Raw genomic sequence first — 24,505 nt, 5'->3', positions numbered from 1 at the left:
GCTGTTCTTGACCTAGTGCAAAGTGAAAGGTTTCAAGGTAAGCACACATATATCCTACAGTTTTAAAGTCCCCCCCCCCACCAAACAAAAAAGATTACTATAATTACTCAACCTTTTTGCTTGTATCAAAGCATATCCTAAGAGCATGCAGATTGCTACATTAAAACTTTTTTTTGTGAAGCAAAGCCAATCAATATAGTTTTTTCTCCAAATTCAAATGAAAATGTTGCATAAATTGCACTGAAAGTTGCTTTTCATTCACAAAAAAGGTTGAGGAATTAAGGTAGACTGATCTAATTCCTTTTTGTTTATAATAACATACTCGTTGTGTGAACAAAATCACATCTGTAAACCTTTTAGTACCTCAGTGGGATTAACTATGTGAAATATTGATGTGGATGGCATGAAAATTATAGATGCACATGCTTTTATGCAAAATGCATAATTTGTGGAAATTGGTGTAGTCCTGTAGTATGCACAATGTGTATGCAGAGAGACAGACAGACGGGCAGAGAGACAGACAGACGGACAGACAGACAGTGATGCAGTTGTACCCACTCGCTATAACCTTTGTTGCAAGAGGGTATAACATATGCATGCTAGAGGGTGTGTACTTTGCTAGTATTTAAGCATCTAGATGAACAGTACAACGTTAAACCCCAAGCTGACACACTCACTTAGATGAACAGTACAACGTTAAACCCCAAGCTGACACACTCACTTAGATGAACAGTACAACGTTAAACCCCAAGCTGACACACTCACTTAGATGAACAGTACAACGTTAAACCCCAAGCTGACACACTCACTTAGATGAACAGTTTACAGAATTAGGGTTATATTATATAAGATTATTATAAGAGAACCCCTACTTAAATGGGGTCAAATAACGATAGGCCAGATTTCACTGTTTGCATGTGAGTATACAGGTTTTGCTACCTATCACACTATCTTCCCTGCTGTGGTTTTATTCCCTGTGCTCTGAGTCTTTTATATTTACTGGAATTCTTCAACCTTTGCGTATCCAAGGTGTTTATTCAAGGATATTCTGAAGACATAATTTTGTGTAGACTGATAAAATTATACTTTTTGTGAAGCTCCGAAATTGGCCAATCCAACCAATGTGGTGTTGTCTCAAAATTTAGAATGTGCATAAATTGCGCTTAAAACTGCTCTTTCATACGCGAAATGGTTGGGGAATTAGAGTACTTTAATAACGCGAAGAAGGAACATCAAGGTTAACCTGACATTAGAAATGATACACGTATACATGATATATCGGACATGTGGTTTGCTCATTCGTCAACAGATGATTACTGTACACGAATACAAGCCAGTCAGCAGGTGTTTCAGGGGTTACTGTCTTCAGGGTTTACTGATACTGGCAGAAACAGTATCCATTACTGACATGGAGAATGCAAGCTCTTCAAAACTTGAAGGTTCAGTCCATTACGCTAACCTAAATGTCCAACAAAACATATCAGACAAAACATATCAGCCATAACCCGAACATCAAGCTGAACCAAAAAAAAAGTTATGTTTCCAAATATAGAAATATAATATGACCCGAATTCTTCTAATTTTTACAGGTGAAGAAAATTTAAATATCAATCAAATACCGTTGAAAAGAGTATGCATTTCCTTGGAATCCATATTTCCAATGAAAAAACCTGGAAAGACATATTGTAATAGCACTACCAATATCCGTCTTATGAGATGAGCAGAATTCCAGATATAGACACATGTAACCAGATGGCCATGGACCAAGGTTGATTTATACTAGAAATAACCATGAAACTTATATCTAACTAGAGAACACAAACAATCTGTCTGGGGCATAATATTACTGGCCATTTCAGATGACACTAGTTTTCCAGAAATAAGTCTAAATGATATGTTATTACATTGAATCCATACAGAAGACTGCAAAACATCCCGGGCTTGTGTTATTTTACAGAGCTTTTTATAGATAAACGAGACTATTATGGTAGAAGGAACATATACACTATGTCTGGGAGACGGTTTTGGTGGCTTTACTACTGATTAGAGCATCCACCTTGATGTCAAGAAGCCTAGGATCAAACCCAGGTCGGGTAGAACCAAAGATTTCATAAATGGTACTACATGCACATGTCATGCATGTAGTTGCTTCCTGGCTTGGCGCTAAGCCTAGAGAGGCTACAGCAAAGAAACAGGAACTGTTGGCCAGGTGTCAGTATAATGTGACTGGGTAAGGTGTCATGACTGGTGTCTTCGGCATGGTACTTCTGTGGCAGCATGGACCCGCCCTGCCACAAGAAGATACAATATATGTATACACACCTAATGATTCCTCGTTGTCACATGACTGAACAAGGCATTCAGAGAATAGCAGTATCTCGCCTGATTGAGCAGTGTGTAAAACTGCAATGATCAAGTCATGTGAAACATTCAAATATTGACCTCTAAACCGAAAAAAGTAGAATGATTGACCCAGATATTATCCTCTAATTATATACAGCTAAGATCTTGCCATTAAATCAACATGAAAGACCAAATATTATTAGACTATCACAACTATGATAGTTTATCGTATGCGTAAGCAATGACTTCATATGTTAAGGAATTGTAAACCATTGTGGTGGTAAAAGATACAGTGAGAAGTTATCATGAACTGCATTGGCAACCCATTTCCTACGGGAGGCAATTGCAACCCTCTGAATAGCTGAGAAAGATGTTGATCTATGAGATAAAAGGCTTCTTTGGTCTTTGATATGCAAATTTGCTAGCGATGATTGGCGATCCGTGTACTATGGGTGGCCACTACAACCCTGTGATTGGCCACAAAGTCTAACCAACCTGTACAACCGCCACACACAGCATCTGATACCCTCCCTCACACTACCCTCATAAGGCGAGCTACAAATTGTTACGTACAACATAAAACCCCAAACAAATGTACATACAATATATTAGACTTTGTCCTGCAGAATTACCCTCACCAATTTTTGTGGGGCAGACAAAAGGGACAAATTGTGGGGCTGACAATAATGGGCTGATGTTAAAGCAAGAGGACATTGTCTCTCTTTTTGAGATCACTGTGTAGCATCTTTAACATTTACTTCAACATTTCCGGCTGTACATGTATCCAAAAGTTGCAGAGCTCAGAAAATGCTGTACTTTTTTTTAAATACCATGTATATATGTTAACCCTTTAACACTTACCTTATAGAACTGCTTTAAATTGCTGTTTCAGTCCTAAGAGAGGTCAGGTGAATATATTAAACCTTATGAAATATAGCTAATACCATGGTTTAAAAAAAATTTACGATGAATAACACTAATTAATTTATCCATAGTAAGTGAAGGAAAATGTTTGTCAGTTACCGTAAAATTTTCCAGATGTTAAGAAATGATATTCCTTCTGTGACAATGAATCAGATAGATGTGACGTCAAGTAAGACAGTTATGCTGGAATGACGGCATGTACGTCTGAAAGAACGACATCATTTATTGCTATGCATCAGTGATGAGTGACACCAAGTGTTCTTGCATAACGTCAGACCAGGTCAACTTGAAAACAAGAGAAAACTTTGTATCCTTGTCATTCTTGGAAACTAATGACAGCAGTTTTAATACACTGCAATTTTTGTACAATTTCTGAATAGCAATTCAGACTCAGAATTTCGGAACAGCAATCTAGATCCTTATCATTTAACCTTGCTTTTAAGACATACATGACTTCAAACTGTAGAAGATCTTTAACTGTTACTGAATGCCCACCCAAAGTAAGGTCTGCCTGCGCTTTGTCCGAGCATGCTATGAAAATGACTTGTTAGCGTTCCCATTATGAGAACTCGAATGATGCGCCTATAGCTGTGACAAATGTCGAGGGGTCAATGATATCTGGTTATAAAGTGTTCATCTTCTGAACCAGGCTTGGCAGGATTGGTACCCAAAGCATTCTCCAGCAGCTACCATGCGTATTCCAGCCAATCCAATAATAAGAGTAGAGCTATGAATCATAGCCTACAGAATTAGAGCTCTGTGACACTAGTTAGCCACAAATACATCACATATAATTCATGAGTTTACACATTGATATGTGCAGTGTAGTCTTAAAATAACCCCATCTTGGCCTCTGTCTTCATTGATGAATGAATAAGGAGATGAAAACTGACAACAAACTCAAAATTGTATTTATCATGCTTTTTTTCTGTAGGAAATAAAAATCTATAACCACAATTTTTGTTCTTGTCTTTCAGATTTGTGCCAGAAGAAGTTGTACATAGAGCTCGGGGAGACTAAGAATTTCAGCCATAGTGCCTTTGCTGCAGCCTTCTCTGAACATGACCTCACGTTTTGCAAATATGAAATTGAAACTAAGCCAGGAAATCTCATCAGAGTGCAAATAAAAAACAGGATTCAGCTCATGGCTGGAGCTTATCACGATGATGACTGTTTGGACAACTATATCCATGTAGGAAATGATCCAAGACGAGTGGGCGTCGAAATGCTGACGTCTTACAAACTCTGCCGAACAACGACTGAACAAGAGATTGTATCAAGAGGAAACTATGTTTGGTTGATTGTGCGGAGCCTCGAGCCGTCAATTTTTTCCTGGCTGCTCATTCACTACCAGTCTCAGGTCAAAGGTGATAGTTTAACAAGCGCTTCACGAAGACGGTGCTGCCAGATACAGAATACATGTACAAGTGTAACTGGTTTCTTTGGCAGCAACTACATTTACAGTAAATGACCTAAAATTTCAACCAATAAAGTGTATTTTTAGGCAAATAAATGTATAATACTAAAAAAATATACTAATACTAAACACTTTTGTTCCTGAAGGACATCACTCTAGATGTACCTTCGAAATGGTTTCATGACCAGTGTCTATTGGACAGCTAATATTAAGCTAAAAGTGTTATGCATCAACCGTAATACATTGGTTTAATCCGCTATAGCGTGTGTGCTTTACAATACTTATTGCAAGAAAATTTCTGAAACTGACTTCGTACTGTATTTTTATTTCTCCAGTTTTATGCAATGCAACTGCCTTTCAATGTTCTCCTGTCCAATGCGTCCCAAAGACCGCAATATGCAACGGTATACAGGACTGTGATAACGGCCGAGATGAATACTGTGGTATGTATACATCAATCAGTGATTTTATTTGTAATTCATTTATCTATCTGATTGATTTTAATTATTGACCATTTTCCATGATGTTTTATAATTTTATGGTTTAAGTTGCAAATGACCTTTTGTAAGGAACGGTTAAATTTTTCGTGAATTTTTTACCAATTTCCAGTTCATCAAGGCGGGATAAAAACCGACACTTTGTGAATCTTTGCTGGGATTAATTCCCTGATTGCTGCAGCTCAAAACAGACAGCTGGGATGGTTCAAAAATGTCAAGGGCTCACCCAGCCTCTTCTGTTTCATCACTGTTCTCTGGGACTTTATACTGACAATCCATGGTCAACATTCCTCTTATATTGTCTCACATAAAGCCTCCATGTACCACAGATCACTTGCCTTTCACCAACATATCACGTCAGAGGTGGGAGAGTTTGGGAGGGTTGGCCAGAGGCTCCTACAAGATTAGTGGTTTACACCAAGCACACCGGTTTGCTTCAAACTCACTACCATATTGTGTATGTCAAAACCCTTGATTTTGGCATTATTTTAATTCTTCTTTGCATGTTTGCAAGGCGTTTATCAAAACATATTTTGAAGGCATTAAATCTGTGTAGACTGATAAAATTATATTTTTGTAAAGCCCTGTAATCAGCCAACCCAACCTATGTAGTTTTGTCTCCAAAATCAGCTGGGAAAAGTGGATAAATTGCACTGAAAGTATCTCTCTCGTAGGCGAAAAGATTGGGGAATTAGAGTACACAACACTCAAATAACTGAACTAAATCAATAAAAACAAATGATCTCATTTTAAACAGCTTCCTTTTCTTGAGTTTGACAAGCAAAGAATACTGTTTGTAAGCCCATTATAGACTTTCAAAATGCACTTTCAAAAGCTTAAATAAAGGTTTTAATAGGATACTTTTAATGGTAATTAATTTTGGGGGGGGGGCATCGAACTTTTGCTGAAATACAGCATAAATTCACCCACAACTGAGTTACATGTGGGTGAATGTATGTCACATATAAACAAATGTCACATATATACACATATGTCACAAACATGCCCGTCACATATTTACTCTTTTGTCACATATATACATGTATGTCACATATATACATGTATGTCACACATATCACATGTATACATGCATGTCACACATATACACGCATGTCACATGTTTATACGTCACACATATACACGCATGTCACATGTATACATGCACGTCACATGTATACAGGCATGTCACATGTATACAGGCATGTCACATGTATACAGGCATGTCATGTATACAGGCACGTCACATGTTTACATGCCCGTCACATATATACACATATGTCACATATATACATGTATGTCACATATATACTTGCATGTCACATATACATGCAGGTCACATACATGCCTGTCACATATATACATGTATGTCACATATATACACGTGTCACATATATACACATATATCACATATATACACATGTCACATACATACATGAATGTCACATATATACATGTATGTCACATGCATGCCCGTCACATATATACATGAATGTCACATATATACACGTGTCACATATATACACATATATCACATGTATACACACATGTCACATATATACACGCATGTCACATGTATGCAGGCATGTCACATGTATGCAGGCATGTCACATGTATGCACACATGTTGCATGTATACGTGCATGTCACATGTATACAGGCACATCACATATATACATGTAACACCCCCTTTTCGACCATGGAGTGTCGTGTAAATCTTCGATTTTGTCTGGCCGTGAGAGCTTCAGTTTTGTTCAGAGCTTCACAATAAGGTCTGAAGCACCCATGGCACAGAAAAACTCAGCTGTCAGTTAAAATCAGCTTTTAGTCAACAATTCTCAAGTAGACAAAAAGCTGGGATTTAACATCAATGCTATTCAATGATATTTCTCACCTGACAGCGACTTACAGCCAATTTCCCTGGGAGATGACATAAAGCCACTGATATATCTACACTGTCAATTCATTGACAAATAGCTGATGTGAAATAATGGCTGAAATATGGCAAGAATAATTTAGCTTATGAACTGGACCAAGTATGTCTCAAGCACGAGTATGAGTCCACTGTACTCATTCGCTGGGAAAAATTCAGCTCTTTTCCATAGAATTTTAATCTTGAACATTATAAATATTTTGTGGTACATCAAAGAGGCTGAGGGAGGGGGAATACATCAAAGAGGCTGGGGGAGGGGGGATACATCAAAGAGGCTGGGGGAGGGGGGATACATCAAAGAGGCTGGGGGAGGGGGGATACATCAAAGAGGCTGGGGGAGGGGGGATACATCAAAGAGGCTGGGGGAGGGGGATACATCAAAGAGGCTGTGGGAGGGGGGATACATCAGAGGCTGGGGGATACATCAAAGAGGCTGGAGAGATATATTGAAAAGGTTAGGAGATACATCAATGAGGGTGAGGATACATCAAAGAGGGTGGGGATACATTAAAGGGGTGGGATACATCAAAGGGGTGGGATACATCAAAGAGGCTGGGGGATATATCAAAGAGGCTGGGGGATATATCAAAGAGGCTGGGGATACATCAAAGAGGCTGGGGAAACATCAAAGAGGGTGGGGAAACATCAAAGAGGCTGCAAAATACATTAAAGAGGCTGGGGAATACATGAAAGAGGGTGGGGATACATCAAAGAGGGTGGGGATACATCAAAGAGACTCGGGGAGGGGGGATACATCAAAGAGACTGGGGGAGGGGGGATACATCAGAGGCTGGGGGAGGGGGGATACATCAAAGAGGCTGGGGGAGGGGGGATACATCAAAGAGGCTCGGGAGGGGGGATACATCAAAGAGGCTGAGGGAGGGGGGATACATCAAAGAGGCTCGGGAGGGGGGATACATCAAAGAGGCTCGGGAGGGGGATACATCAGAGGCTGGAGAAATGTATTGAAAAGGCTAGGGGATACATCAGTGAGGGTGAGGATACATCAAAGAGGGTGGGGATACATCAAAGGGGGTGGGATACATCAAAGAGGCTGGGGATACATCAAAGAGGCTGGGGGATACATCAAATAGGCTGGGGATACATCAAAGAGGGTGGGGATACATCAAAGAGGGTGGGGAAACATCAAAGAGGCTGCATAATACATTAAAGAAGCTGGGGGATACATCAAAGAGGGCAGGGATACATCAAAGAGGGTGGGGGGGGGGTGATACATCAAAGAAGGTGGGTGGGTATTTGGGCTAATACATTAAAGAGGAGAGGGTTGTTGGAGGACACATCCAAGTGGGAGCAGGGTAGGTGGAGGATACATCGGAGTGGGTGGGAAGGTTGGGGGAGGACACATCCAAGTGGGAGGGAGGGTAGGTCAGGATACATTAAAAGCATGGTTGTGGTAACGTGAATGAGGGTGGGTGGTGGATACATCTAGAGGGTGGGAGGGGGATACATTTAGAGGATGGGTGGAGAATACACCAAAGAAAGTGGTATGCAAGGGTATGTAAGAGGGGTAAGGGGGACATGCCAATATTTCAGCAAACAGCTTTACTTTTCGGGTAAGGCGAATGTGGGACTTCATAACAGAACATGTACAATGCCAGAAAAGCTACCTCCTCTGTGATGTGTAAAGATGACATGGTCCTAATGATCTACAGATGTGTTGGGTACGAGCTAACATGCCACCGATGGAGTGCTAAATACACTGGTAAAACCAGCACTGACAGTTGGCTTAGCCACAGGAGCATGCCGCTGGTAATACACTCACAAATATTCACACTCATTTTATAATGCAAGGTGACAACTCCCATCTTATTTAACAACCTCATGCATAGGTCTATTCCAGGCTGCCAGTCAATAAACAATTCTATCTTTAGACTTCGATCACATGTATTACTCCTCAGTGTGAGTGTTGTTGACATAGCACGCTATTGGCACAAACTTTTGCTTAAAATCAGAATGATATAATGGGATTGCCCATATCAAGTGAGAATGTCCATTACCTCAGTAATTTAGTACCCCACCCCACCCCCACCCTAACCTTATTCCTTTTTCTTTCTCACTGCTATGTATTGTAGGCAAGGACCAGATATTAATTGTGAGGCAAATTATAGTATTTAACCCAGGGAATCACTAAAATCCTTGGATTAATAACTTTTTGACCACTGAGGACACAGTATCAACGGGATATATTTACATATCGGCAAATTTACAAGGATGGCCGACATTTGAGAACATCAATTAATGCTACAAAACAGTTTTCAAGAGTAGAGTCAAATCTGAGTTGCTTACTGTAAATCTTCAATACTGTAGACCTATAAAGCACTTTCCTTAAAGGATTTTCTGCATACAATTAAGACGAAAATGATGTTAAGATGGATCTGTTTTTCTCACTGAAGATGCAAAATTCATAAAACTATGCGATTTTTTTACTCTACAACCCAAAAATCTCTCAGAATGTTTCGAAATAATGGTGGCAGTGGCAGTTGAAAAGGTTGTAGATTCAGGGTACTCCACTAAATTATATAAGAAGACAGTGACTTGTCACACCAACATCAAACCCTAAATTTCCTGGAATTCTACTTTACTCTGGATCAAATGTTGTTTGTTGATCGATTGCCACAGTCCTTTAAAATCCCTTCCCTGTGACGTCACTTCCACAAAGTCAATAAATTCTTTAATGCTCTTTAGAACTCTGGCGCCTGAGTCCTCACATCTTGAAAATGGTCGACCAACCCAATCTGTTGGGGAACTCCTGCTAATGTAAACACAGGTCCCCCCAACTCTGTCCCAGCCTGGCTTAGATCTCTGATGAACCCTTATAATGTCGTTTTAATACAGGGATTCTGGACAGCCAATTCTACAGAGACTTTGCCGCCAGATTTTATAGGGTCAGACAAACGCAAAGAAATCCAATCGTCTGCAGTCGTACAAGTCTCCAAGAGGCGTGGGTGGTTCCGCTCTTGGCACCAAGCCAAATCACGTGCGACCCTAATAGCTGATATAAACCTGATGCTTGTTAATTTATCGTCAATTCATTCCTCTTTGTTCCTTTTTTCAGACTTGGGATTCCAACAAAGGCAGACATCATCAGAAACTGAGCCGTGTTTTATGTGTGAAGATGGCTCCTGTATCAATCCTGTCCTTCCACGATACAGTCTTGATTGGGGAAAACACCTCTGGTATCTCTGTGATGAGTTTTCACACTGTCCAGACGGCACAGATGAGAGGAAGGGTATGTTACCAACACTATTATCATTAAGGACATCTTTGACACAGTATTTCTTACAGAGGCTATATAATTCAAAATAAATTTGTTGAGCATCTCCCAAATGACCATCCAGGGTCAATCCTTGGTCGAGTCACACCTATCACCTTAAAAGAGGAAGTTATAACTTCCTCACTTGGCGTTCAGCCTGAAGGGGATAGTGCAACTACTGGTTGAAACATATCAGTATAATGGCTCGGGTGGGGCACCTTACTTGCCTTCTGTAAGTTGTCTCAGTGAAGATAAAAGAGCAGTGGAAATCCATCCTGCAACAAGGAGGCACATTGCATGCACTCTAAGGATTCCTTCGTTGTCATATGAGTGAAAAATTGTTAAGTACGACGTTAAACCCCAAGCACTCACTCACTCACTCACCCAACTGACCTTCCAAAATACTTTTTTGATTTGATTACTGTTTTCAGTTGGTCAAGAAATTTTCAGCTATACTATGGTTTTATGACTAGAGGAAACTCAGGGCCTGAATCATAACAACCACTGGGCCCTACTCACAAGCTTTTGTGATGGGCTTTTGGTAGAAGTGGTTTTTTAAATTTTTCTCTCAATGTCAGCTACTTTGAAAATCCTTTCTTCCTTTTATTAGCCAGAATATCCTTTCCCTATTAACCTAAGTTATTTTTTCCTCTACACACAGGACACACCTCAGAAAGAAAAAAAGAATTAATTGCGCAAGGATTTCGAGACACAAAAGAGTTTTTTTTTTTCACGTTATCACAAGCGTCTGTAAAAGACAATACCCTAATTCTTTTTCACATATGAAAGAGCAAATTTCAGCGGAATTTATGCACATTTTTAATTTGATATTAGAGACAAAACTACATTGACTGGGTTGGTCAGCATCTGAGGCTCACAAAAAACAACATTTTTTCAGCTGATCAACATGGAATAATTCCTTCAGAATATGCTTGAACACACACCTTGCTAACGTGTGCAAAGGTTGAAGAATTCAACTTTTTGTGAAGTATTGAAACAGTATCAATGTAGTTTAGCGTCCAGAATTAGATAAAATATGTGCAAGTACCCTAAATTTTTCAACAAATTTGATCACAGACATAGTGGATGTTATGGGATATTAAAGGAATATAGTACCTGATCTGGAAAGGTTGTTTTGTAATTTCTGTAATCCTCAAATGTGCCTCAAAAATACCTAAACAAAACATTTTCTTCAAAATCTTGTTTTTTTTTTTTTAGTTTTTTTTTTCCAACTGCACCTAAAATTATACCCCACATTTAAAATGCGTCCAGGATTAGGGTACTTGGGAAGTTGAATCAGAAGTCTCGCCTACTCCCGTCTCCTCATTCCTCTGAACACACACTTTTGACCATATCAAAATGAGTTTCAAAACAGAAAGAAATTGTGAATGAGCTGGTATCAGTTGCCAAACACAAACAAGAAAGAATTTGATTGGGCCATCTGCTGGTTCCCTGAAAATAGTATAGGGGTTGTCTGTCAATCTATTTCACTTATATGCTGACGGCCAGCATTATGGTGGGAAGAAACAGAGAAGAATAGGGGGAAACCCTTGATCATCCACTGGTGGAGCTTCCTACGTAATGACTGCAGGAAAGGAAAACCAGCCTGAGCTGGACACACTCAGAGTGACCGCAATGGTGGTCACTGTGCTGCGCTAGCAGTTTCCTACAAGTAGAGATTACTGTTAATTGCAAGATGGGCAAATGTAAGTTGATTGTCAATTCCACGCTACGTAGCAAAGTATTGAGATTTATAGTCTAATAATACACAGCTGACAAAAACCTTGATACAAGCACTTTTCTCCCACGATCAATCTGGCTCCAAAAATAACTGGGTACATCAGTACGCACTAATCTCTTTTTACACATCCCCGGGCTGTTGCATTTGACCCGAACGTTAACATTCAGTTCAATTCACGTACATGAAATTGACAGGACGATTATGATAAATCATGGGGGCCTCCATAGCTCATTTGGTTAGCGTGCTAGCGCAGCGTAATGACCCAGGAGTCTCTCACCAATGCGGTTGCTGTGAGTTCAAGTCCAGCTCATGCTGGCTTCCTCTCCGGCCATACGTTGAAAGGTCTGTCAGCAACCTGTGGATGGTCGTGGGTTTCCGGTTTCCATCCACCATAATGTTGACCGCCATCGTATAAGTGAAATATTCTTGAGTACGGCGTAAAACACTAAATCAAATAAATAAATAAATAAATGATAAATCATCTTTATTTTCAGATTTAATAACCTGCCCTGGCAATAAATAACAATACTGACTCAGAACCTAAGCATATAATGAAAACAGTTCCAAGAAATCCTATGTCATAAAAATGTCATCCTCATTATAGTCAAAATAAGTTAAAGAAGATAAATTCTATTTACCTAATCCAAACAAAAAAATCTGACATCATAGTTCTGCGTACTAAAATGATGAATTAGCCTAACACAAGAAATAAATGCTGAAAGCAACAGTTCAATAGGAATGACAAAAGTGAAAAAATATTTAACAACAAGCTTTTATAAAAATGTAAAGTTAACCTCTAACACTCTCTGCTAATCACTTCGAAAGTGCCGAAACAGCATTTTCACATAAACTGATGAAATCCCTCCATTAAAATACAAATGACGGAAACTGCAAATGACACATCTTATGATTGTTACAGGTTGGATTAGTCAAGTCTCCATAACAGGCCTCAAATCTGTCATCGTATGTGACAAGGGACTTCCTTTTGGGATTGGTTGAAGCCAAAGTAATCTAGCCTAGACAGACAAATTAAGACAGATGACTAGAAATGACGAGAAAATGACTACGAGCTTGAGACAGAGAAAGGAAGTAATTTCCTCCATTAAGCCACTTTTAATACAGCCGTTAGCATTTTAAAGTGACAAGACTTTGAGGTGTTTGGGCAACGACATGCAAGGAATTTCCAGCTTGAATTTATCGACTGTTCAAGCATTTGTATATATATGTCTAGCCTATGTCCAGATTTACAACGCTTAAATTTTAGCACTTTCAGCTCTTTCCAGAAAAACTGATGTAGTCCAAGTTTTAAGCATATATATATATATATATATATATATATATATATATATTTCTAATGTCTAACCTATTTGAATGAATGCTTGGGGTTCAATATCATACTTAACAATTTTTCAGTCATATGATGATGAAGAGTCATTAGGTGCGTGTGCATATACTGTGTCTTCTAGGGCGAATCCATGCCGCCAAAGTGCAGCCGCCACTGAAGTATCACGCCGAAGACACCAGACATAAATCCTCACCCAGTCACATTATACTGATACTGGGTCAACCAGTCATATTTTCTTGCTCTAACCTCTCACTGCTTCTAGCCTATTTGAAGACTGCAAAGTTTAAATCTAAATTTTAGCACTTTCATTCTCTTTACAAAATAACTGATATAGCCCTGTGCAGTTTTACCGTGCAAATTTAAGTGTAGTTTGGAAAACAACTGTAATGATTAAAGAAAATTTGTCAAAAACTAACACAGAGATGCATTCACAAGAAAAATTTACAAATAATCTTCCTCAAAGAGCCAAAAAAAATTCTGTGAAAGAACAGATGCACTGCAATATAAATTCCACGTCTGAAAATTCCATGAAAGGAATAAATGCGATCACAAGTGATTAGAGACCACTTATGATCACATTAACTCTGGTCTACCAGATAATACTTGCTCTACCCAATGTAAATTATATTAGTTATTCTATGTTTAGAGCCCAAACATGTGTGAAGTTGAAGAGGAAATATGCCAAAAGCTAAATGAAACAATCCACTCACATGAAACCATTACAAACCTCTCCACAGTTCTGGAAATAGCAAACAGATATTTGACATGTATATTACAGGGCCAGGGAATTTAAATAAACAGATAAAATAACCTCTGCCAAAACTCCTCAAGGTCTTCTGACAAAAGTAATTATTTATCTCAATGAACCAGGCAGAACACTTTATTTGTGATAACAGCTAGTTACCGTGGAAATCTGAAGTTGACTTCTTTTGTAAATGATTTATGTATTTCATTCTTGCTGAATAACGCCATATTTCTTACTTATACAATGGCTGTGAGGTTTACAGGTAGAAAAAAAAAAAAGAGTGCCCCATGTAAACCACCCGCCTATGGCGAGTTACTGAAAAACTTCCCCACATGACGTAGAGATATGCGCTCCGTATTGGCAGAGACTAGCGTTCAGCGAATTAGAGGCTGTGCAAACAGCCACAAAAGCATCGTTGTCTGTTTAGCATCATCAAGGCCTTACAATTAATTGCAGCGATCGAGGGAACCTATAAAATTTCCTGCCCAGGGCCAGGTTTCTGTCGTGAATAAATAATTATGGCTTAACACTATTGTTGTGATACTGCAGCCATATTGTGAAAAGAAGTATGTTGTGATAAAGAAGGAGAACGTACAATTACTTTTGCTCCACTGATTTGTGTTGTTGTTGGAAGAAGGACATTCTTTGTGCAACTGAAATAGTTATAATATTTATTTATTTATTTATCTGACTGGTGTGTTACGCTGTACTCATGTACTTATACAACAGCATGCTAAACCCCTCCGCCACGGAGGCCCCCCTCAGATAAAGAAGCAGAACACAACAAGCTTATCATAATTATTTTTGTTGGAAAAAGAACATTCGTTGTACAAGTGACAGCCATTGTTTTTAACAAACACTGACTGCACAGTTGTGCATTTATTTATTTATTTTTTTGCAAGTAAATCATATTTCATGACCACACATATACACAAATGAATAATGCGGCCATACTTCCCTGCACAGCAGGTTGACATTTACAACATGCATACATTTACAACAAATAAAGTGTTTTACTAGAATACTCAACACTATCATATGAAAACTATTTATTCAACATGAGCACTAAATTTGTCAGTTTTCCCTGCAATAGTATTTATTTTTTTATCTGATTTTACACCCTACTGAAGGATGTTTCATTTAGACAATGGTGGCCAGCTTTATAGTGTGAGAAAACCGGGCAATCCACAACCATCCACAGGTTCCCTGCAATAGTAAGTCCAACCTGTTAGAGAACAAGCGCTATAGCTTTTATATATAGAGACAAAATCAATGTCACACTGAGTGAGCAGGAAAAAAACAGGTAACACGTACGGACAGGAGAAATGAATTACCAGAATTGAATTTCAAATTCTGACATGTTTATGCAACCTCAGTTAATGGCACATAACCCACGGATGCCTGAATTCCTTGACTTCTATTAACACTGGCTGCCTGCATTTTTTTTCTTGGGAAAAAAACGTATTGGCTGAGTTTTTCACCTTCAGACAAGCCACTAGATGAACAATTTACGTCAAATGCCACATCACATTTAATTCTAACTTTTTTGTCACATTATGCTCTGTGATCTGTCTGTGGTCGACATTTCTAGAAATTTAATCATCTGTGGTAAATTAATTAAGTTAACAAGAATATCTATTAACAGAAATAGCATTGTTAATAAACATCATTCACTTTTTCTTTTCTTGGCACATGTGCAAAACATTTGGAACATGTTTGGACTTTCTCCAGCTTATTCTATATGATTCCGAGAATTTGAGTATGAACAAACGTAAAATGAAACAAATAGCCTTCCCAAACTCATTTACAGCAGTCCAAAAAGGAAAAAAAACAGTAAGGTCCAGAAAAAGTTGTGCTTGCAAGACATGATCAACAGCCCTAAACTCAAACAATAGTCATATTTTCTTCTTCATACATATAATTCAATTATTTATTATTTGATTGGTGTTTTACGCCGTACTCAAGAATATTTCACTTATACGACGATGGCCAGCATTATAGTGGGAGTAAAGCAGACAGAGCCTGGGTGAAATCCACGACCATCTGCAGGTTGCTGTCAGACCTTCCCACGCATACGTATAAATATGCCTCTATAAATATGAACGTTTTCACCTATCATACATCCAAATTCCACATTCTTGAACCTATACAAGATTCATTTTTCTCTTCCACCAAAAAAAAAAGGAAAAAAAAAAAAATACATCATCAGTGCTATGAATAAAAACCAGCCTTGCAGTGATGAGTTCTGGACTGGTGGGTATTAGCTCGGCTGGCATTTTCACTCGCCACCATTACTCATTCATATCGATCAATAATCCACAGACGTCGAGGCAAAACTCCGCAGACTCTATCATAAAATGGGCTCTCTGTCAAGAAGAGATGATGAAGTCACTTGGTAAACGAACTCAATCTTGCGCGCACAGCACAATTGCGTTGGGAACTCAATCTTAAGACATGGTTATCTTAGAAATCGGTCAGAACCTGTAAGAAGTTATTTACGCAGAGCCCATTCAAAACATATAAATGGTCAGACACTGTTTTATTGACACCTAGCGCTTTTGGGTATTTCCGTTTCCTGTCACGAAGCCCTTGTGAAGATCTGAGGAATGTAAGTTTTTATGTCAGTCACTGATTTACTATCACAAAGCCCTTGTGGAGATCCTCAACTTCCCACTTCCACTAACAGAAAAACTTGAGCATTATGACAAGGTTTTTAATTTTGACTTAAGTCAAACATGACTTTGTAGAATTGGCCCCAGGACATTTTCCCCCAATTGGGCATTTCCCCCTAGGACATTATGTCCCCTTCCTGTAACACTGCTTACATGCAGAGTAGTTCATTCTGAAATATGTCCCCTTCCTGTAACACTGCTTACATGCAGAGTAGTTCATTCTGAAATATATCCCCTTCCTGTAACACCACTTACATGTAGAGTAGTTCATTCTGAAATATGTCCCCTTTCCCCAACACCACTTACATGTAGAGTAGTTCATTCTGAAATATATCCCCTTCCTCCCACACCACTTACATGTAGAGTAGTTCATTCTGAAATATGTCCCCTTCCTGTAACACCACATACATGTAGAGTAGTTCATTCTGAAATATGTCCCCTTCCCGTAACACCACTTATATGTAGAGTAGTTCATTCTGTAATATATCCCCTTCCTGTCACACCATTTACATGTAGAGTAGTTCATTTTGAAATATGTCCCCTTCCTGTAACACCACTTACATGTAGAGTAGTTCATTTTGAAATATGTCCCCTTTCCCCTACACCACTTACATGTAGAGTAGTTTATTCTGAAATATGTCCCCTTCCTGTAACACCACTTACATATAGAGTAGTTCTTTCTGAAATATGCCCCCTTCCCTCAACACCACTTTGTTCATTCTGAAATATGACCCCCACCCATAATAGCATAATATTTAAACTTGCAATGACATGAATGTAGTGAAATACAAAGCTTTGAATTGAAAAGGCTTGGATATGCAGTTATTTTTCTGATTAGTGTTTAACAACATACTCAAAAATTTTTCTCTTAAACCATGTAGGTCAATTTTACAAGGGGGAAAGGGACATATTTTAAGGTCTTAGGTGTGACTGGACCCAGGATTGACCCTGGATCTACCGCCTCCCAAAGCGGACGCCCTACCAACTGTGCTATCGGGGCAGTCTCAATTTTACGAGTCCATGGAGGAATCCTTAGTAAACTGACCTCTGGCATAATAGTGATGAACTTTCCCACATATGACGGACAGATTATGCACACTATTTTGGCAGATGAGAAGTGATTTTTTAGTGAAGATTGTACTTCCAAATTGCCCCATCTTGATCAAATGGCCCCATCTTGATCAAATGGCCCCATCTTCAACGAATGGCCCTCATCTTCAACGAATGGCCCCATCTTCATCAAGAGATTATTGTCAACAAGGTCCCATGAACAGTATCTTCATTTTTAAAGTCAGACACTTCATATATTATAGCTAGGTTTTGTCAGAATGGAGTGATACATGTATAAAAGTGTAATGGGGCATTCTGGTTTATTAGCTTAAAAGGACCCAAAACTGAGACAGACAATCAATCATGTACACCATTTCAGAATCCGGTAAAGATGCATTGTATAATGTACTCACAACTCCTTTATAATAGCGCGTGTGCTGCTTAAGTGTTCGAGATTTGTGCACAAATTTTGCAAGTGGTGGCAGAGATGTAAAGCGAAGGCAGAAAACTCGGCATGTCCTGTGAAGAGTCATGTATGCAGTATATTGACCACCCTAACATCTCCTCACAACATAATGAAGTATGTCCTGGAACTCAATTTCTTTTCGTCACATTAGAAAAAATACTTCAATGAAAAAAATTCAATAGCTCTTCAATGCTATACTCCACACCACAGGGGAAAAAAAACACGTACTTTCAATTAGCTTAGACTGTACCGATCTCAACATTACAAACATGAAAGCGTGCAACCATAGATTTTGCTCCCAATTTTCAACATTTGTTCAGAAGGTTTTCCTTCTGGCCAGACATCAAAGGGTGCAATTTTTCATATTAAGATACAATCATTATCTTCAGGGTCGGAGACAGTATTTGTTAACGCCGTTTGTCAGAGTTAAATGAATATATGTATATATTTGTTCATATTCGTCTTGACTATACTGGGAGTCAATAAGCGATGGCTCTGGAATGTGGGTATTCCCTGATCAGTCTGCCTCACTTTTTGTCGGCGTATGTACAGAACACATGTAGAACATAGGCTAATCTGTTTTGATAGGTGTAGGAATACTGTAATACTCTAATGCATTCTTACAATCAGGGTTTTGGTGACACAGTGTCATACATTAACCTTGATTATTGGAGTTAAATATACATTTGTTCGACTTGTACAGTAGGAACACTGTTTATCCATGACGTATATGACATGCATGAGTTGGAGACTATAGTGTGAGCTGTGAAACAGTTATTTCGGTACTGCCTATCCCAGTGTTATAAAAGCGGCGTTGGACTGGTAGTTAGCATTACAGCCCTGTTGTTTGTACTGTATAGGTGTCTGTACTGTGTTGTTGGAGTATAGGCCTATGGTTTTAGTGTTCACAGATTGGTTTTTGGGCGATGCCTTAAGCGTTATTAGATACATGTACTATACTATATGTCAGCCACATCCAAATATTAGATTTACAGATTTTTGGGGAAAATTGCTTTCTTTGCCAGGTTTCTTTTGAAAAACAAAGAATGTCAGATAAGACATTGAGGTTTACACTGGCCTACACTGTGTGTATATATATTTTGTAATTTCATAAGTGTACTTTGTGATATCAGGAGTGTGTTTTGTGGTTTCAGAAGAGTGTTTTGTGATTTCAGAAGTGTGATTTGTGATTTCAGAAGTGTGATTTGTGATTTCAGACATGTGTTTTTTATAGCATTCATACGTGCTAATTTGTGACTTCAGACATTCACCTTGTGATTTCAGATGTTTGTTATCGCATCAAAGGAAGGGCATCAGCTTTATTTCGATGCACGCCCAAAGATCGTAACATGACAGCACACCTGTGGGACACGGTGTTATGTGATGGACAGCAGGACTGTGAGGGTGGGGAAGATGAATCACATGACCTCTGCACCCCAGCAATGGTAAAGCCAAGCACACATTAATCCTTATTTCATCACTGGTGAAACTTCTTTTAAATGGCTAGAATTCAAACACTCGCTTGGAAGAAAATGAGCCATATACAAAATAAATCCAACATACCATAAATCACATAGAGTTTAGCTGAAAATTTCTGGCCGTAAAGTTTAGCCGATTTGAGTTGCTGGAGGAGATGCCTCCAGCTGTAGTAGGCCTAATCTCCAGCAGTCATGGTCTGGCTGCTGGCCCTCGCCACATGGGGTAAATTTCCTAGAGAAGGGACCCTCATTAAAAAAAATTTTTGTGTGTGTGTGACATGCCACTGCTGTCAAGGTTAAGTCGGTTGGTTGTCGAAAAAATCTTTTTTTGTTTGACCCGTGAAATAACTTGCAGAAAATTGCAGATATAAAATTCATTTTATAATGATTGCTAATCCATTGCTAACCAGTGCGTTAATCAACTACATTACTGAACAGTGAGGCTTTAAGATTTCCCGACCAATGTTTTTAGTTGTGAATGAAAGTATCAAACAATGATTGCAACAAACCTATTTATTCCACAAATGTCCACACTAAACAGGCTTCTAGACGCATTACTTCTCAGGTCGACAGGCTAAATTTGCGGGTTAGGCTTGCCGACCTCAATTAAATGGGTGAATGCTTAATTGTTCAGGTTACATGGAGGTTGTGCGATGATAGCAACACATGTCTGACTAATAAGCATCAAGCTAAAATAGCAGCGAAGTTTGCCCACATTTCATACACGTGTTATTTTGTTTACAATAGAAACTCTCCTCCATTTCAGAAAAATTCTATTTTCCCGCCTTATCGGGGTCCGCTTCTAGAGCGGTAGATGCGGGATCAATCCTGGGTGTAGTCACCACCTAAGACTTTAAAAAAGGAAGTTGTAACTTTCTCGCTTGGCTAATGCAATGACTGGTTGACCCATATCAGTATAAAGGCTTGGGCGGGTTGGCTTACTTGCCTTCGGTAAGTTATCTCAGTGAAGCAGCACTAGATAAAAGAACGGTGGAAATCTGTCCTGCGACACGGATGCACATTACATACACTCTAGAGATTCCTTCGTCATCATATGAATGAAAAATTGTTGAGTATGACGTTAAACCCCAAGCACTCATTCACTCACTTCAAATCGGGTACCTTCTGTTCAACACAAAATACACATTTTGCCAAAATTCTGAAACTAGATATACCATGTGTTCTAACATCATTGTGACAGCCGATGGCCAAGCACTGGACTGTGAAATCAGAGTCACGGGTGTAGGCAATGTCTACAGGTAACTGACAGTGTACCAATTTCAACACTGACTGATTAGATACATTTCTTTTTCACTGATCTGCCCCGTAGAATGTGGAATCTCCCGCTGAATCTAGACTAGCAGACCGAGGTCCATTAATTTACGTACAGCCACGTGCCCAGTGAAATGCATGTACAGTAATTTTCGTGAGACGGCTTTGGACTTTGCTACTAAACCATTTCAATAAAGCCACATAATCATGTATTTCACTGGTTAACACAACACACGTAACCCATTTACAGAGAGTAGAATTAAAAACAATTGCCAAAACATTAGGTGGTTGGATCGGGTCTCTGCTGTGATTGACGGGTCTCCGAAACTTCAACGCCTACATCCAGAGTTGTGGGAAAGGTTGGGATTAACCATGATATCAATACAATTCAGCCATTTACGTCTGAATACTCAATAGGTTATAGTTTGGCACCTCCTCCTCCCAAATTTCCCCATAATGAATGCTATTGTTAGATCATCAAGGCCTACAACTGATAAGGTGTGATCACGAGTTCTGATTCAAACAAATTGCGTGAAAATGGATTTTCTTATTCCTACAAGGGCAAACCTGTAAAGCTGAATCTAATCGAGATAAGTCGGAGCAGTGAAGTGTTGTATTTATATTTGTAAATTACCTTCTAATATGCACATGGATATGTATTCACTTAAGACTAGACACATATTTGTGGCCCATCATACGTGAGATATGCATTCTGGCCGTAGCTGTGTAGGGATTCTACCAGAGCTAACAGTTGCATGTTCAGTCATCTCAGACCCTCACTACCACACCACCCCCCACCCACACCCCCCAGCTGTGTCAAACTACCAAGAATCACAATTAGACACAAGGAATCATGGGATACCCTTTTTAAAATCATCGGCTAAACTATGTGTGATTTACAATATAACAATTTTGCTTAATATGAGATTCAAGAATCTTTCACCTATGCCATGATCAGTTTCATGGATGGAGGTGACCTTTATTACAAAGATTTATCATTGTAATTAGCAGTAAAAAGTGCAGAGTTTGTGCTAGCTGGCCTTGACAACCGGGGAGCTCCTGATAGCTACTGGCAAATCTGGGGAGCTTGCACAAGTTATCAGGAGAGCTTGTGCTAGCTTGAGTTGATAACCAGGGTAACTCCTGCTAGCTACTGGCAAATCTGGGGAGCTTGTACAAGTTAACTGGAAAGCTTGTGCTAGCTAGCAGTGACAACCGGGTAGCTCCTGCTAGCTACTAGCAAATCTGGGGGACTTGTACAAGTTAACTGGAGAGCTTGTGCTAGCTAGTGTTGATAACAAGGGGAACTCCTGCTAGCTACTGGCAAATCTGGGGAGCTTGTACAAGTTAACTGGAAAGCTTGTGCTAGCTAGCAGTGACAACCGGGTAGCTCCTGCTAGCTACTAGCAAATCTGGGGAGCTGGTACAAGTTAACTGGAGAGCTTATGCCAGCTAGTGTTGATAACAAGGGGAACTCCTGCTAGCTACTGGCAAATCTGGGGAACTTGTACAAGTTAACTGGAAAGCTTGTACCAGCTAGTAGTGACAACCGGGGAGCTCCTGTTAGCTACTGGCAAATCTGGGAACTTGTACAAGTTAACTGGAGAGCTTGTGCTAGCTAGTGGGAAACTTAAGCTAGCAAGTAGGGAGCTTCATTAAGCTGGCAGGGAGCTTCAACAAGCTCATTTATATAGTTTGAAGGTTGGATAGCTTGTGGCAAACTAAAATTTCGGTAATGCTTAACATGTACATGTACAATATACATACAATGTTTATATCTGTTTGAAAGTTTGTGACAGGCAATAAAAATTGAATTGAAATTTGCCAAAAGCAATTTTCAATGTTTTGAATTTTGTCACATGCAATTACATATACTGTCTTTCACCAAAAATTTGGTTGGTAAAAACTGTTTAACCCAACTCAAGAATCCTGCAAAATGAGTACAATAACTTACAGTGACAGAGAGAATTTCAGGTGAAATATGGTATACAAAAAGAGCAGAGATTTGGGTACATTTTCTCATATATTTAGTCATTGGTCTACTGTTGTTATATATCAAATATGACTTCTGAACACCTTTCTCTGCTTTTACAGTTATGCAAGTTTTGTTGTGTTACATTTTCAGAAACCAAGATACATTTTGAGCCAGTGTCAATCATTTTGCCACTTTCTGCCATTGTTATGGTTATTCTGGGTGGAATCGCAGGTAGAGCACTGTGTAAGTATAGGACTCTCCATTAACATAAGCCGTTGAAAATCAACTCCCAAAACGCAAAGAAAACCCAAGGTGCATGACCATTCCTGATAGAAAATGTCCATCAACATCTTTGTTTTGTATTTATTTATTTATTTGATTAGTGTTCTACGTTCTACTCAAGAATATTTCACTCATCTGACTATGGCCGGCATTATGGTTGGAGGAAACTGGCCCTCCTTGATTCCTTGATAACCCTTTCAATTAAACTACTCAGTTTTATTTATTTGATTTGATTTGTGTTTTATGCCGCACCTATTTCACCTATACACCGGCGGCTAGCGTTATGTTCGGAGGAAACCGGGCACAGCCCGGGGAAAACCCACAACCATCCGCAGGTTGCTGCAAGACCTTCCCACTTACGGCCGGAGACGAAGCCAGCATAAGCTGGACTTGAACTCACAGCAACCGCATCAGTGAGAGTCTCCTGGGTCATTACGCTGTGCTAGCGCTCCAACCAACTGAGCCACAGAGGCCCCCTACTCAGTTTAATGGGTAAATGTATAAATGTAACAAAGATCTCCTATGTACGTCTTTCACTTGACCTATGGCAGCTCACTGGAAATACAAAATCCAACAAAAGCCTTAATCAAAGTGTGATGTTTCAGGTTTGGTATCTCAAAACGTATTGATGATATAACTTTTCTATATTCTGAAAGCCTGGGTATAAAAACCTCTGTAGGGGGATTCTCAGACCTATTGGATGGGAATTAAAGCCATCTAAAAATGCTTCCATAACAAATAGGCATTTTGAGATTGTCAACATGGTGTTTCTAAAATGCCATATCTCAAAAACCACTTGACACTTGGCAAACTTTTCTCATATACATGTACTGCAATGTGTTATCAACAATTTAAAAAAAAAAAAAAAAAATGAAAGGGGGTCTCTGCGAAAATTGGTTTTAGGTTTGATATGGAATGACCCTATACATCTGATTGACCTCATGTCATCCAGCATAATTATCTGAGGTTGCACGGGACTAGGCACTATCCTTGACTTGCCACAGCAGTGAGGTTAAAGAAACACGTAAAATGGTAAAGTATAGGATTTATTTATTTATTTATTTGATTGGTGTTTTACGCCGTACTCAAGAATAT

The 24,505-nt window shown here is 39.1% G+C and overlaps 1 protein-coding gene and 1 long non-coding RNA gene across 2 annotated transcripts in view; one reads left to right on the top strand and one right to left on the bottom strand.

Annotated features, from left to right (window-relative positions):
* LOC135465833 (uncharacterized) overlaps positions 1-24,505 on the bottom strand; it is an 88,084-nt gene that overhangs the window by 56,692 nt on the left and 6,887 nt on the right. Inside the window, exon 2 of the long non-coding RNA XR_010444071.1 lies at positions 1-12. This exon is cut by the window's left edge and continues 65 nt beyond it. This is a non-coding gene — a long non-coding RNA (uncharacterized LOC135465833). The remainder of the gene's footprint in view (positions 13-24,505) is intronic.
* On the top strand, positions 3,412-19,869 carry LOC135465916 (suppressor of tumorigenicity 14 protein-like). Its single transcript, XM_064743297.1, has 5 exons — positions 3,412-3,436; positions 4,245-4,634; positions 5,020-5,127; positions 10,187-10,360; positions 19,688-19,869. Exons 1-5 carry the CDS (start codon positions 3,412-3,414, stop codon positions 19,867-19,869), a joined length of 879 nt encoding a protein of 292 aa, XP_064599367.1.

The sequence above is a fragment of the Liolophura sinensis genome, chromosome 5 (genome assembly GCF_032854445.1).
Source record: "Liolophura sinensis isolate JHLJ2023 chromosome 5, CUHK_Ljap_v2, whole genome shotgun sequence".
In the NCBI taxonomy this organism is placed as follows: domain Eukaryota; kingdom Metazoa; phylum Mollusca; class Polyplacophora; order Chitonida; family Chitonidae; genus Liolophura; species Liolophura sinensis.
The sequence above is the reverse complement of the archived record's forward strand: the minus strand, read 5'-3'. Positions and strand labels throughout refer to the sequence as shown.